Consider the following 14,920-nt stretch of genomic DNA (forward strand, 5'->3'; position numbering starts at 1 on the left):
CTCTAGGGTCGCAGCGGTCACGTGCCGGTCCCGTGGGCGGACCCTACAGACGCGGCCGTTCCGGGCCCCGCCTCCTTTGAACCCCGCGCGCAGCTGCGCATGCGCACTAGTCCATCTTGGCGCCACCGGGCGGTGGGCGGGGCGGGGAGTCTGGAGGGGGCGAGGGTGGGAGGGAGGGCTGGGTAAGGGGGAATGGGGCTCCCGAGTGGGTCAGCGGGGCTAGGGCCGAGGGCAGGCGGCAATGTCTGTGGAGAAAGAGGTTCCGTTCAAGGCTTCACACCCGAGCGCCAAAGTGCGGAGTAAGCAGTTTAGGGGCCCGCGGGGACGCAGTAAGGCCCGGGCACGGGGCGCTCGGAGCAAGGCCAAGGCCCACGTCCACAGGCGATCGCCACCAGAGCCGCTCTGCAAGAAGGCGCCAGTACGAGAGAAGGAGAAGGTGTGGGCGCCCTGGAACGGGCTCGTCGTGATTGGAAAGAGAGTGGAACTCTTGGACAGAAACCTGCAAAAGTCCAAACTGTGGGACCCCAAGTTGGAATCTGAGAACTGGAAGCTGGAAGTTGTGGGGAAGAAGATCTCGAAAGAGAGATCGACACAGAGGGTGGACACAAAGCTCCCGAGCAATGGAGGAAGGACATCACAGGCTCCAGCAAGTCTGGAGGAGGACAGCTCAGAGATTTGGAGACAGCAAGAGAACAGACTCAAAACCGGGTCTGTATCGAAGAGTGCAGAGATGACAGAGTCTGAAGAAAGGATGAAGTCTAAGGACAAGTTGAGGACCAGTGGAGGGGACTTGAGGTCCAGAGGGGATCAACTGAGGCAGAGTGAGGAGTTGGAGACAAGTGGAGAGAACTTGATGCACAAGAGAGAGAAACGGCTTTCCTCAGGAGAGAAGCGGAGGTCTGTTGTAGAGAAAACAGACAGTAAAGAGAAACGGGGGTCCATCAGAAAGAAGGCCTCCGACAGTGGAGAGAAACGGGGTTCCATCAGAGAGAAGGCCTCCGACAGTGGAGAGAAACGGGGTTCCATCAGAGAGAAGGCCTCCGACAGCGGAGAGAAACGGGGTTCCATCAGAGAGAAGGCGTCGGACAGCGGAGAGAAACGGGGTTCCATCAGAGAGAAGGCCTCCGACAGTGGAGAGAAACGGGGGTCCATCAGAAAGAAGGCCTCAGACAGTGGAGAAAAACGGGGGTCCCTCAGAGAGAAGGTGTCGGACAGCGGAGAGAAACGAGGGTCCCTCAGAGAGAAGGTGTCAGACAGCGGAGAGAAACGAGGGTCCCTCAGAAAGAAGGCCTCAGACAGTGGAGAGAAACGGGGATCCCTCAGAGAGAAGGCCTCCGACAGTGGAGAGAAACGGGGGTCCCTCAGAGAGAAGGCCTCCGACAGTGGAGAGAAACGGGGGTCCCTCAGAGAGAAGGCCTCCGACAGTGGAGAGAAACGGGGGTCCCTCAGAGAGAAGGCCTCCGACAGTGGAGAGAAACGGGGATCCCTCAGAGAGAAGGCCTCCGACAGTGGAGAGAAACGGGGGTCCCTCAGAGAGAAGGCCTCCGACAGTGGAGAGAAACGGGGGTCCCTCAGAGAGAAGGCCTCCGACAGTGGAGAGAAACGGGGATCCCTCAGAGAGAAGGTCTCAGACAGTGGAGAGAAACGGGGATCCCTCAGAGAGAAGGTGAGGTCAAGTGATGAAAAGAGGTTGAGCAGAGAGAAATTAAGGTCCAGTGGAGAGAAGCTAAGGACTGGTAAAAATTTGAGATCCACCGAAGATAAAGTGGAGTCAAATATTGAGAAAGTACAATCCAGCGAGATGAAACTGGAAGAGCCATCACTAACCAGAAGTGGAAGTGCGGAAGAGCATTCACTAACCGGAAGTACAACCGAAGAGGCTCCTGAAAGAGTGATAAATGTTACTGGTGATGAAAGTATGATGGAAAATATGAGTCAGGAAATGCAAATTCCTTCTGAAAGTGTAGAAGGGCCAGATGAAGGAGCAGAGAAAGGGGTGGAAATTGACAATGTCGTGGTGGATGAAATGGAAGACACTGCTGATGAATCTGTTCCTGTGGAAGAGAAAGACACAGCTGGAGAGGACTCCCGGGAGTCAGGTGGATGAAGAATTGAATGTAAAGAAGGAGACTGGGGAAGTATTGAAAGTCAAGAGAAGCTAGAACAAAGCAAAACTTTGTGGATCCAGGGTAAATATGAGGGAGGATTCTGGACCTGAGAGGAGCATGGGGATGAGCAGAATTATGGGTGTGGAGGCCAAGCTGATATCAATGGGAAGGAAGAGTGGGAAGGAGGAAAATGGGAACACTTTAAAGGAGAAAACAGTGTGGGAATGAATGTAGTAGAAGGAAACTGCTTCAGTCTTGAAGAACTGTTGGAGAAATGAGTCAGAGTGGGCTGGGTTGGGCAGATGGACATGGTCAGGCATAGGGGATGTAGGAGGATGTAAAAAAGCAGATAAAGGATGGACACGGAGGGCTGTGGAGAAGCAGCAAACAGGTGAGGTGTCTGATGCAGACACCAAAACCCGAGGGGCTCCTGCAGTGAAACAAACGGGAAGAGGAGTGACAAATTAAAGTGAAGGAACCAAGAAGCCACTTCCTGCCACGGTGTTTAGGTTGGTTGATATTTCTATACAGCCCATGCAACCAGTTTTACCATCTGTTTTGACAGCCCTCTTACAAGAGCCCTATGTATCTGGACCAAACTCATCCTCACTAGTAACTAATTCCTTTTTCACGGGTTCACTTCATCCTCACATCAGATTTGAATGCCCATACTTAATGTAAAGGTATTCTATTTGTTCCTAAATATTTCCATCTTTTGCTTTGCTTTTTCTTTTTTTCCGGCTTTTCAAGACAGGGTTTCTCTGTGTAGCCCTGGCCATCCTGGAACTCACTCTGTAGCCCAGGCTGGCCTCAAACTCACAGAGATCCGCCTACCTCTGCCTCCCGAATGCTGGGATCGAAGGTGTGCACCACCACTACCTGGCCCATCTTTCACTTTTAATTATCCATCTGATCACACAATGTGTGTGTGTGTGTGTGTGTGTGTGTGTGTGTGTGTGTGTGTGTGTGTTGATGACGATGATTATGATGATCTAGATATGTTCCCTTGGCGTGCCTGGAACTGTGTGTACACCAAGCTGTCCAGGCTGGCCTCTCAGATGCGAAGATCTACCTGTCTTTGCCTCCCAAATACTAGAATCTTTGTTTCTTTTTTGACCCGGGGCTTCCTCTTAGCCCTGGCTGGCATCAGAAGCTCAGTCCTCCTGAGTGTTGGTAATAGAGGCTTGTACTACTTGACTTCAGCCTTTTATATCTTATCCGCAATCTACCTTCTTCCTAAGGAGCAGAAAAGGCCTCGAGTATCTATTGTCAAGACTCCATTATAGGGCTGGAAAGTTGGCTCAGTGGGTAAGAGCACTTATTGTTCTTACAAAAGACCCAGTTCTATTCCCAGCACTCACATGGCGGGTCACCACCACCTCGGGCACCAAGCACACATATGGTGCACAGACGAAGACACATAAAAAAAAGAAGACTCCATTATCAAGATAGGTTCTTATGTTTTGATGGTAGAGGTCGTAGAATGAGTAAGATAGGAGGAATATTTCACCAAGCCTGGCTTTGGTGGCACCATACCTTTATTCCCAGAACTCAGAAGGCAGAAGCAGGCAGATCTCTTGAGTTCTAGGCCAGCATGGTCTACAGAGTGAGTTCTAGGACAGCTAGAACTACATAATAGAGAGACTCTGTCTCCAAAATCTTTTTTTCACCCCCATTTCTCCTCTGGTTATTTTTTTAAAAGCACAATTTCTGAATATCAATTTCATATTATAAGTGTGATAAGCATATGCTAGCCTCATGTCTTTTGTCATTATTATTGGTGGTGTGGTGTGTGTGTGTGTGTGTGTGTGTGTGTGTGTGTGTGTGTGTGTGTGTGTGTTGAGACAGAGTCTTATGTAGCCCAGGCTGGCTTCAAATTCTGGAACTCAATATGTGGTCAACAATGACCTTGAATTTCTGATCTTCCACCTCCAGAGTGCTGAGATGGCAGGTGTGAGCCCTGCATTCAGTTTGTGTGGTGCTGAGGATGGAACCTGGGCCTTCGTTCATGTTCGGCAAGCACTCTGCCAACCCTGATACATCTCCAGCCTTCGTGTAAGATTGACAAGGTCTCAGTCTGTAGCCCAAATTTGCCTACAAGTCACAGTGCAACCCAGGCTGGCCTCAAACACACTCCTGTCTCAGCTAGGATTACAAATGTGAGCCTCCACACTCGGCTGCCTTATGCTTTTTCCTTAAGTTTCTTCTTTATTGCCTTGATTTCAATTTTCAAATCTTGAACTGTTTCCTTCATCTGTTTAATTACTTCTTCTTGGCTTTCTTTGATTTCTTCCAATTTTTGGTTTGTTTTTTTCTTCCATTTCTTTAAGGGAATTTTTTATTTCCTCTTTAAGGGAGTTTTTCATTTCCTCTTTAAGGGCCTCTATCATCTTCTTAAAGTCATTTTTAGGATTGATTTCTTCTGCTTCTTCTATCTTGGTATGTTCAGGTCTTGCAGGTGTAGCATCACTAGGTTCTGATGTTGTCATATAGGTCTTTATGTTGTTGCCTGTATTTTTGCACTGGCGTCTACTCATCTCTTCCTCTGCTCTGTGCAGGTGGTGTCTGTGTCTGAAGGTGCCTCTCTTGTTCCAGTTGATAGTCTTGGTCGAATCGTTGCTGTTGGGCTCTGTTTCTCCGGGAGCAGCTTAGTCCAATCAGTGTTAGTGGGTTCTGTCTCAGGGAGCAGTTGTTCCCAGTTGGTGCAGGGTGGGCTTATGGCTCCAGTGGTTGTTGGGTTCTCAGGGGCTGGCTTTTTTTTGGTGAGGGAGCAGGGAAAGGAAGCTGCCTGGTCCCTGGGGCTCTGATGGCTGGGGCCTAGGGGCTAGAGACCTGGTCTGCCGGTCCAGAGATGGGGCCTTACCTGTTCCCAGTAAGTAGGGTGGGCTTATGATTCTGGTACTCTGGTTTGGTGGCTGGACGGCTCCTTCTCTTACGTTCTCGGGTCGCTCGTCCACTCCTCAGCTGATCTTGTTTCCTCAGACTGCAGGATGCAGGCTTCTAAAACCTCTCCCGAATGGTCTCAGCAGAACAGGTTGATCAGTAGGGCAATCTCACCAGCACCTCCAAGTTGTTGGGCCTCGCAGGATCAGCAGCTGGGCCCTGGGTTGGCCCCAAGCACAGTGTTTAGTCCCTGAGTGCTAGGATTAAAGGCGTCCCTGCTCCAAGCTCTTAATCTCCATGTTCTCACCACTCCTCAGCTGTCTTTCGCCTCTCTATGAAATCCTCACCCGAAAGGGAGCTCTCCCTAAGTTTCTCCTGTCTTCTTGCCTAGCTCTCCCCACAGGAGTCCAAAAGATTCTTGAGCCCTCTGTTATGTTTGTGTGCACACGGTTAGCCCTAAGATGATTTCCCCAGCCCTCCCCTCCCTATGTTGGTCAGTTGCATCATCTGATAGCTTCCAGAGAAGGTGACCCATTGTGCTAATCCATCCACCACCACTCCAGAATCTCACTGTGTTGCTCAGCCTGTCTCAATCTCCAGTCTTCCTGCTTTAGCCCCTGAGTGTCAGACTTACAAACCACAGCATGCCTGTGGTAGTTGTTAATCATCTATCTGAGCCAGGCGGTGGTGGCGCACACCTTTAATCCCAGCACTCGGGAGGCAGAGCCAGGAGGATCTCTGTGAGTTCGAGGCCATCCTGGTCTACAGAGTGAGATCCAGGAAAGGCACAAACTTACAGAGAAACCCTGTCTTGAAAAACAAACAAACAAACAAACAAACAAACAAACAAACAAAAATCATCTGTCTGTCTCCTCTAGCATGTAAGCTCCATGGGAACAGAAATGTGTATCTGTGTGGGCGCAGCCCTCATCCTGGCACATAGTAGACAGTTAAGCATGTATTCCTGGAATGAACATATTGCATTCATTGACTTTACTTACCATTTACCATCAAGGGGTAAATCATTGCAATAATTTCCCTGCGTGTTAGACTGTCTCACGGCTCTGTGGAGCCGCAGGTGTCTCTTCCGTACTTGAAGCTGAGCTTTGTCTGAGCACAGGACATACACTCAGCAGCTTGAAGATGTGCTTTGTTTTCCTCCAGCATGGCGACTGGGACACCAGATCTATTTTTATGCTGGAGCCAGTTGCACAGCAAGCCATTCTGTGGCTATGGCCTGTTTTCTGCTCTCTGTCCCTGATATTTCTGCCTTTCCCTTGATCCAAAGCTGATTGGTTGCTCCTTCCTCCATTTTCTGAGAACTCTGATCCCGTAGTTGGACAATAAAGTAGAGACAGTGGAAATGGGTAGAGTTGTAAAGATAAGCTTCTGATGACTCAAGTCTACTAACAGAATCTTTTTTATGTACTCATTTAGACATTTTTTTAAAAGATTTATTTATTATGTATACAGTGTTTTGTCTGTATATCTGCCTGCCTGCAGGCCAGAAGAGGGCACCTGATCTCATGTATGGCTGGGAACCACCATGCGGTTGCTGGGAATTGAACTCAGGACCTCTGGAAGAGCAGTCAGTGCTCTTAACCACTGAGCCATCTCTCCAGCCCCTCATTTAAAACTTTTAAAAGAGTTTTATTTTTACAATGTGTGAGTGTTTTGCTTGTGTGTATGTATGCGCAGCACATGGGTGCTGTGCCCACAGAAGCCAGGGAGAGAGTGTTGGACCCTTTGCAATTAGAGCTCTAGAGTTAGAGTTACAGAAGGTTGTGTGAGCCAGGTCCTCTGCAAAATCAACAAGCGCTCTTAACCACTGAGTCATCTCTCCAGCACTCCATTTTTTTTTTTTTTAAGGCAGGGTCTCGATATATGCCCTAAGCTGGTCTTGAACTTGTTATGTAGCCCCAAGTGTCCTCAAGCCCCACCCCCTTTTAAGTTTTTTTGAGACAGGGTTTCTCTGTGTAATGTTGGAGACTGTCCTGGAACTCACTCTGTAGACCAGGCTGGCCTCGAACTCATAGAGATCCACCTGCCTCTGCCTCTTGAGTACTGGGATTAAAGTCAGGTGCCAGCACTGCCCGGCTGACCTCAGCCTCTTGATCCTGTCTCAGTCTCCTAAATGTGGGGATTACAAATGGGCATGGCCATGGCTGCCTTTCTCTGGTCATAAGATCTTGTTGCAAGTGAATGATACTGATAACATTTTCTGGCTTCTTGTTATGAGCAGTTATGATGAATAGGTACAGGCCAGGCACTATGCATGTTCTCTATCCTTTAACCCTTTACTCAGTTCTTTGCAATAGGAACTCTTCCTCTACCAAGTCTACCAACTTAAAACTGCCAAAGCCAGGCTGTAACTCAGACAACCTGACTTCAGAGCCACCCTACTTGGCTGTACATTGGTCTCCATTGTTTCTGGACTAGCTGACCTGGTTTCCTAGTCCACCAAAGCAAGCTCTGCCTGGGTAGGGGGAGAAGCTAATACACAGCCCTTCCATTCACTCAGGGAAACTTGAGAAAAAGCACTTCAGTGGCATGTGTGTAAGGATAAAAATTCAGGGGCTGCAGATATGGCTCAACCTTTAAGAGCACTGATTGCTCTTCCATGGGACTAGGGTTCAAGTTCCGCACCCACATGGTGGCTCACAACCATCTGAAATTCCAATTCTGATGCCCTCTTCTGACACCCTTGGGCACTGCACAAACATGGTGTACAGATACACATGCAGATGAAACACTCATATACATAAAAAAAATCTTAAAAAAAACATAAATGCAAAAAGTAATGTTTATTTTCTTCCCTAGACCTATGTCTACCTGAGACCATCATTTGAAGATTCCTCTGGTGACTCTCTGTGAGCTGAGGTATTGTCATCTCTTTAAAAGACACTTTCTTGGGCACAAGATCAAGACAGCATTTGCCCTTGTATGGGAAATGAACAACACATCAGGATATACAGATTCTGACCAAATTATCAGCTTTCTGTTATTTGGCTGGGTAAGTTCTTAACCTGAGACATCAGATGCATTCCACCAAGACCACAGACACCAGTGAAGATAGATCAAGTTACTATGACAAATGCCAGCTGCCTTGTAAGTGCAGATGTGTCAAACTTTCTAGATAGCTAGAAGGTTTGTTTGTTTATTTGTTCTTACTCTGTAGCTCAGGCTGGCCTAGAACTGCTGTGTAGACTAGCCTGGCCTTGACCTGCTTCTGCCTTCAACATGCTAGAATTAAAGGTGTGAATTGCTGTATCAGCCCCCATTTTAATTTGAAAGTTCTTGCTATGTTCTCTAGGTTGGCACTGAACTTAGGATTCCCTCAGATTCCCAAGTGGCTGAGGTAACAGGCCCACAAAACCTCACCTGTCTGGGTTTTGTGTGCTGACTAACCTTTTCTGCTATGGCTAACCAAAATGCACACATTTCTGGGAGTTAAGGGCTTCTGAGTGGATTTTATGTGTTTCTGTTACCCCTTTTTTTTGTCTTTGTATATTTCCAGTAGTCTGTGTTCCTTTTCTTTTCCTTTTAGTTTGTTTGTTTGTTTGTTTGTTTGTTTTCAAGACAAGATCTCATTATGTAGCTCTGACCATCTTGGAGCTCACTATGTAAACCAGGCTGGCCTTGAACTCAGAGAGATCCACTTGTCTCTGCTACTTGAGTGCTGGGATTAAAGGTGTGCACCACTATGCCCACCTAGATCTGTTTTTCTTATAACAGGATTTTAAAAGTAATACCATTATTATTATTATTATTATTATTATTATTATTATTATTATTTTGGCTTTTGTTTCAATGGCCTAATTCATTCAGCAAGCACTGCACACTTATTATATCCAGGCTGGAAATGGAGGGGAAAACAAGACCAGGTCCTTGTTCTTTGTGTCTTTTCTCATACTGGGACAGATATATCAGCAAGTACATTCCAAGGAATGATGAGATGGGTTTAAAGAGGCTGGGCAGGCCCAACTGCAGAAGCAAGTTAGTAATGAATCAGGAAATGCTCCATAGTAGAGATTGGGGCTGGATTTACAAAGGTAAGAAGGGCCAGGTGCAGTGGCGCACGCCTTTAATCCTAGCACTCAGGAGGCAGAGGCAGGAGGATCTCTGTGAGTTCAAGATCAACCTGGTCTACTTGGAGAATTCTAAGCCATCCAGGGTTATATAATCAGACTGAAAAAAAAAAAGTAATAAAGAAAGAAAAGAAGAGTTAGAAGGAACAGGGACCAAATAAGTGAACATGGAGGACAAATTTTAACAGAAAGAGCCCTGAGGGCCATGATGGGAAACTGAGTGGCTAAAGTAGGAAGAATAAAGCAGGAAGTCCAGGCTAATCAGATGTGAGCATGGGAAGAGCCTTGATGAAAGGTTATAGGGAGAGTGACATCAGATCTGTATTTCACTTATGTAAATGACTAAGCCAAGAGATGGAATCACCTAGGCCTAGGTGAGGGGGCACCTAAGCAAGAGATATGACGTCAGATAATTGTAATAGTTCAGGGTGGGGAGAGAAGGCTATGAACTAAAGCAAAGAGTGGGAATAAAGAGAAAAGAGGTTTTTGGCAGGTTTAGAAATCCTTTTCAAAGCTGGGTGGTGGTGGTGGCGGCAGCGGCGGCGGTGGAGGCGGCCCACACCTTTAATCCCAGTACTCAGGGGGCAGAGGCAGGCAGATCTCTGAGTTCTAGGCCAGCCTGGTCTACAGCGAGTTCCAGGACAACCAGGGCTACACAGAGAAACCCTGTCTCTAAAAAACATCCTGTTCAAGCAAGAGTTGCTCATTCATTGTGACTAAGTGGTGAGAAAGGAGGCGCCCAATCACAGCCAGTGCTGGCTGGGTGTACTTGGGGGCTTCCCCGGCAATGGGTTCTTCACATTTGTCACTTAGTCCCCAAATGGCCTTCTGGGAGGGATTGTGAGCCGGGAGTAGCTCAGCAGGGATGCAGCCACAGTAAGTTTTTAACATCTCCTCATTAGTGTATGTGTGAGGTGTGGGTGTGTACCATGGCACATTGTATGGCTGTCAGAAGACAGCTCTTGGGAGTAGAGTCTTGCTTTGCACCTTACTGAAGCAGGCTCCTTGTGGTTTCTGCTTCTCATCTCTCTTCAGGAGTGCTGGGATTACAGATGCATGCTGCTGTTTCCAGCTTTATTTTGTTGTTTTTAATATGGGTTCTGGGATTCGAACTCAGTTTGTCAGGCTTGCACAGCAGATGCTTTTATCCACAGAGCCATCTCACTAGCCAGGAACTGTCTTATTATATGAGTTTTATGGGTCATAAAAATTGAAGATAGCTGAGCTGTATTTGCTCATGCCTATAATCCCAGCACTCGGAAGGCAGAGGCAGGCGGATCTCTGTGAGTTTGAGGCCAGCCTGGGCTACAGTGTGAGTTCCAGGACAGGCTCCAAAGCTACACAGAGAAACTCGGCCTTGAACCGCACCACCCCTCAAAAAAAAAATTGAAGATAGAGTGCTCAATCTAAGTGACCTTGCTAGTTTGTGCTGACGGTAGGTATTGGAGATTGGCTTTGAACCCAGGGGGATCAGCATTCACTCTCACAATGTTGTAGCTTCACCAGCTGACCGATTGATTACCACTGTCAAGTAATTGGAAGTCAGGTCATGTCCCTGGGAAGCAATTGATAAAAACTGTGGTGGAGCATGCCTGTAATCCCAGTGCTTAGGAACTGAAGGGAGGATGAGCAGGAGTTTAAAGTCATCCTTGGACAGGTAATGAATGGAGTCTAGCCTGGCATATATGAGACCTTGTCTCAAACAAACAAACAAACAACAACAACAAAACAGGAAGCAGAGGAAAAGGAAGAGAACACACCCGTAACACTTAATTTGGTAGATTTAGGCCTAGAACCTCTTGCTGCTCCCGAAAGCACACAGTCAAGCCCCTGTGCACTATTTCAAGCCACAGGCATGTTATATTGGGCTCATTTTTGGAACTAATGGACTTTAAAAAAATTTGAGATTCACAATAAAATCTAGGTTTCTATATTTTCCTGAAAAACTGAGACTAAGACGGGCAGCAGTAGTGCATGCCCTTAATCCCAGCACTCGGGAGGCAGAGCCAGACAGATCTCTGTGAGTTGGAGGCCAGCCTGGGCTACAGAGTGAGATCCAGGACAGCCAGGACTACACAGAGAAACCCTGTCTCCAAAAAAAAAAAAAAAAGAAAAAGAAAGAAAGAAAGAGAGAGAGAGAGAGAGAGAGAGAGAGAGAGAGAGAGAGAAAGAAAGAAAGAAAGAAAGAAAGAAAGAAAGAAAGAAAGAAAGAAAGAAAGAAAGAAAGAAAGAAAAGAAAAGAAAAATTGAGACTATCTGGCCACACTAGACCCACACAGCAAACATAGACACCTGTCTGATTCCTTTACCTAGGGCCAGTGTGCCTTCATCAGCCAGAGTGCTCCCAGCCTGCCTGGGGGTCCCTGCCAGGGCAGGACCTGTTTGCACCTCTTGTTCCTCTGTGAGGGAACCACTCAGCTTGCATTTGATGCTAGTCTGTGCTTTAATCCATGTAGGGCCCAGGCCTCCCCTGCTGCCTAAACATCCCTTTGAGTTTGAGGGGTGTGAGATGTGAGGTGTTTTGTTTGCTTTTTTCTTCATGCTATGAGAATTTAAAAAAGCAAAAACAAAAATAAAACCTGACACTTCAGTACTTACCATGCTTGAGCCCATAGGGAGGAGGGTTATATACAGTTGCTGCAGGACAAAGGTCATAGTTCCTGAGATCAGCACTGATCAAATGCAGCATAAGCCAGACATGGTGGTGCACAATTTTAGTCCCTGCCCTCAGGAGACAGAGGCAGGTAGGTTTCTATGGGTTTGAAGTCAGCCTGGCCTACATAGCCAGTTTCAGGTCAGCCAGGGCTATACAGTGAGACCCTGTCTAGAAAAACAAAAAAATTCTTTTAATTGCAATATAGCTGGAAAGACCCACAGAGATTTCCTAATGAGAACATCCTCAGGGTCCAAGAATCTGAACTTTCTTTACCCAGCAAAGCTGCATAAGGGGATCATTGAACCACAGGTGTGATTACCAGGTGTTTGGAAGGGTCTACACTTGGCTGTGCGGTGTGCTTTGATCTAGCAAGGAGGAGGTCTTTTGCCCCACCCCTTGGCATTGTTATAAGAAGCCCTTTTGAAGAGCCAGAAGGGGCCAGTGGATTTTGATCCAGGTCCTCCCAAAGCTATCCTGTGTTTCTGGCTGTCTCCTCTCTGCTATCTTTCTATCTAAAAGTTTTTTATTCCTCTCTCCTCCTCATAGGAACCCTTCAAAAGGTGGGAGCTGGCCTCCCACAGATAGCAACATAGTGGTCCATGTCTCTAATCCCCTCAGACTGAGGCTGAGGCAGGAGAATCACTCTGAGTTCTAGAACAGCCTGGTATATCTAGGGAGACCCTGTTTTAAAATACCAAAAAATTAAAAGAAACAAAGCCGTCAATATGTCTAGACGGTAGAAAATGGCAAAAGTAAGGACTTGATATGCAAGTTTTGGTGGGTTTTGTTATTTTGTGAAGAATCATGCGCTTAGACTTTGAGCTGTATACTTTGGCTGCTTGATAAGGAAGTCTTCAGGGAAACATGTGGATATATGCATTCGATTGTTTGTGTGCCACAGTTCAGAGAGCCAGACATTTTCTCCAGAGATCCAATTTCAGGACATTTTTAGAAAGTTTTAAATTTACTCAAGGTTGGCAACATGTTCCTGCACCACTGAGAGGAAGTGGAAGAGCGAGGTTGGCAAATTAGATACTTTATTATCAAGTTATCTTTTAATTTTTCAATCCACTTTAATCGGTTCAAGTTCTTTTTTCCCAAGACAGGGTTTCTCTGTGTAGTTTTGGTGCCTGCCCTGGATCTCACTCTGTAGACCAGGCTAGCCTCAAACTCACAGAGATTCTCCTGGCTCTGCCTCCTGAGTGCTGGGATTAAAGGCGTGCACCACCACTGCCTGGCTCAAGTTCTTTTTTAAATTTACTTTTATTGGGGGCTGGAGAGATGGCCCAGCAGTTAAGAGCACTGGCTGCTCTTCCAGAGGACCTGGGTTCAATTCCCAGCACCCACATGGCAGCTCACAACTGTCTGTAATTCCAGTTCCAGGGGATCTGACACCCTCACACCAATGCACATAAAATAAAGTTAAAAAAATATTCTTTAAAAATTTTTAATTTTATTTTACTTTATGTGTATGAGTGTTTTGCCTGCATATATGTCTGCATCATGAGCATGTCTGGTGCCCTCAGAGGTCAGAAGAGGGCATTAGATTCCCTGGAACTGGAGTTGCAGATGTTTGTGAGCCACAATATGGGATCTGGGTACCCGACCTGGGTCCTCTGCAAGGGCAACAGGTGCTCTTAACCATTTCTCCAGCCCCTCATTATCAAGTATTTTATTTATTCATTTTACTTTTTCTGACCTCTTATTTCTCTTTTCTTTTCCTTTATCTTTTTAAAAAATGCTTTGATCATACACCAACTGCAGTTTCCCTCCCTCCACTCCTTCTAGTCCCCACCCTCCCCCAGATCCACTGCTCCATTTCCTTTCAGAAAAAGAGCAGGCCTCCCAGGGATATCAACAAGTTATGGCATGGCAAAACAAGTTACAATGGGACTAGGCACAAACCCTCCTATCAAGGCAGGTCGAGGCAACCCAGTAGGAGGAAAAGGGTCCCAAGTGCCGGCAAGAGTCAGAGACGCCCCAACCCCCACTGTTAGGAGTCCCACAGGAACACCAAGCTAACAACTATGACATACATTGCAGAGGACCTAGCTCAGACCCATCCAGGGCCCATCATTGTCACTGTCTCTGTGAGTCCCTATGAGCCCTGCTTAGTTGATTCTGTGCGCTGTGTTCTCATGGTGTTTTCGACCCCTCTGGCTCCTATAATCCTTCCTCCCTTCTTCTGCGGGGTTCCCCTGGCTCCAATTAGTGTTTGTTTGGCTGTGGGTCTCTGCGTCTGCTCCCTGGGTGATGCCTCTCATTTTGAGCTGTGTGTGGAGGTATACACCTTTAATCTCAGTATTTGGGAGGCAGAGACAGGCACATTTTTGTGAGTTTGAGGCCAGCCTGGTGTGCAAATCAAGCCGCTCTAGGCCAGACAAAGCTATATAAAGATGCCATGCCACAAACAAACAGAGCCAAGCAGCTAGACTGGATGATGGGAAGGAGGAGGTCTCCTGATGAGACATGGAGCAGAAGAGGAACGTAGTGGGGCAGCCAAGGGCCTGTTTGGGGCAGTTGCTTCCAGGCAGAGGAACGAGGGCAGAGCATTGGTGGGTCGCGTGTCCAGGCCCACGGAGGGAGACTAAGGAGTCATGGCGTTATCTGTTGTTCCCACCTCCCTGGGTGCACATGTAGTGTGCTGGAGGGAATCTCTTTAGTGACCCACTTGTGTGAACCACCAGGCTGCACGAGAGCTGGGCTCTTTGTGTTGACTTCATCGAGGATTTGTAATGCTTTAACTGTCAAGGATCATAATTATTATATTACAGTCCTGTCCTTCTTTTTTTATTATTGAGGTGGAATTCACATAACATATAATTAGCCATTTTTAAAGTTACAGTTCAGTGGCATTTAGGGCATTCACTATATTGTGAAACCAATATAGCTTTCAAAATGTGTCTCAAACTCTAGTTCAAAATGAAAGCCCTGCTCTTCTGTTTTATTTTTTGTTTATTTTGCAGTTTTAGGATTGAACCCAAGGCATCACACATGCTAGGCAGGTGCTCAACCATGCAGTACCTCCCAAGCCCCATGTTTTTCTTTTTTAAAAAATGTTTTTAAATGTATTATTAGTGTGTATGTGTACACATGTGGAAATGGGGGCACATGTGTACCACAGCCTGTGTTTGTCATGGCACACATGTGGAAGTCAGGACAACTCAATTCTCCCGCGCACTGTG

At 46.9% G+C, this 14,920-nt stretch overlaps 1 protein-coding gene across 13 annotated transcripts in view; it reads left to right on the forward strand.

Moving 5' to 3' along the window:
- Positions 1 to 131: 131 nt before the first annotated feature.
- Positions 132 to 14,920, forward strand: part of LOC102907339 (uncharacterized) — a 45,637-nt gene continuing 30,848 nt past the window's right edge. For 3 of the 13 annotated variants that reach the window (XM_076557220.1, XM_076557228.1, XM_076557233.1), the window contains exons 1-3: positions 180 to 1,466; positions 1,632 to 2,617; positions 7,812 to 8,004. In XM_076557220.1, the coding sequence (XP_076413335.1) occupies positions 242 to 1,466; positions 1,632 to 2,107 (1,701 nt within the window). In that variant the 5' untranslated portion in view covers positions 180 to 241 and the 3' untranslated portion in view covers positions 2,108 to 2,617; positions 7,812 to 8,004. Of the gene's footprint in view, positions 2,618 to 7,811; positions 8,005 to 14,920 lie in introns of all 13 variants that reach the window. The other 10 variants (XM_076557183.1, XM_076557192.1, XM_076557196.1 and 7 more) reach the window with 7 other exon arrangements.

The sequence above is a fragment of the Peromyscus maniculatus genome, chromosome 1 (genome assembly GCF_049852395.1).
Source record: "Peromyscus maniculatus bairdii isolate BWxNUB_F1_BW_parent chromosome 1, HU_Pman_BW_mat_3.1, whole genome shotgun sequence".
In the NCBI taxonomy this organism is placed as follows: domain Eukaryota; kingdom Metazoa; phylum Chordata; class Mammalia; order Rodentia; family Cricetidae; genus Peromyscus; species Peromyscus maniculatus.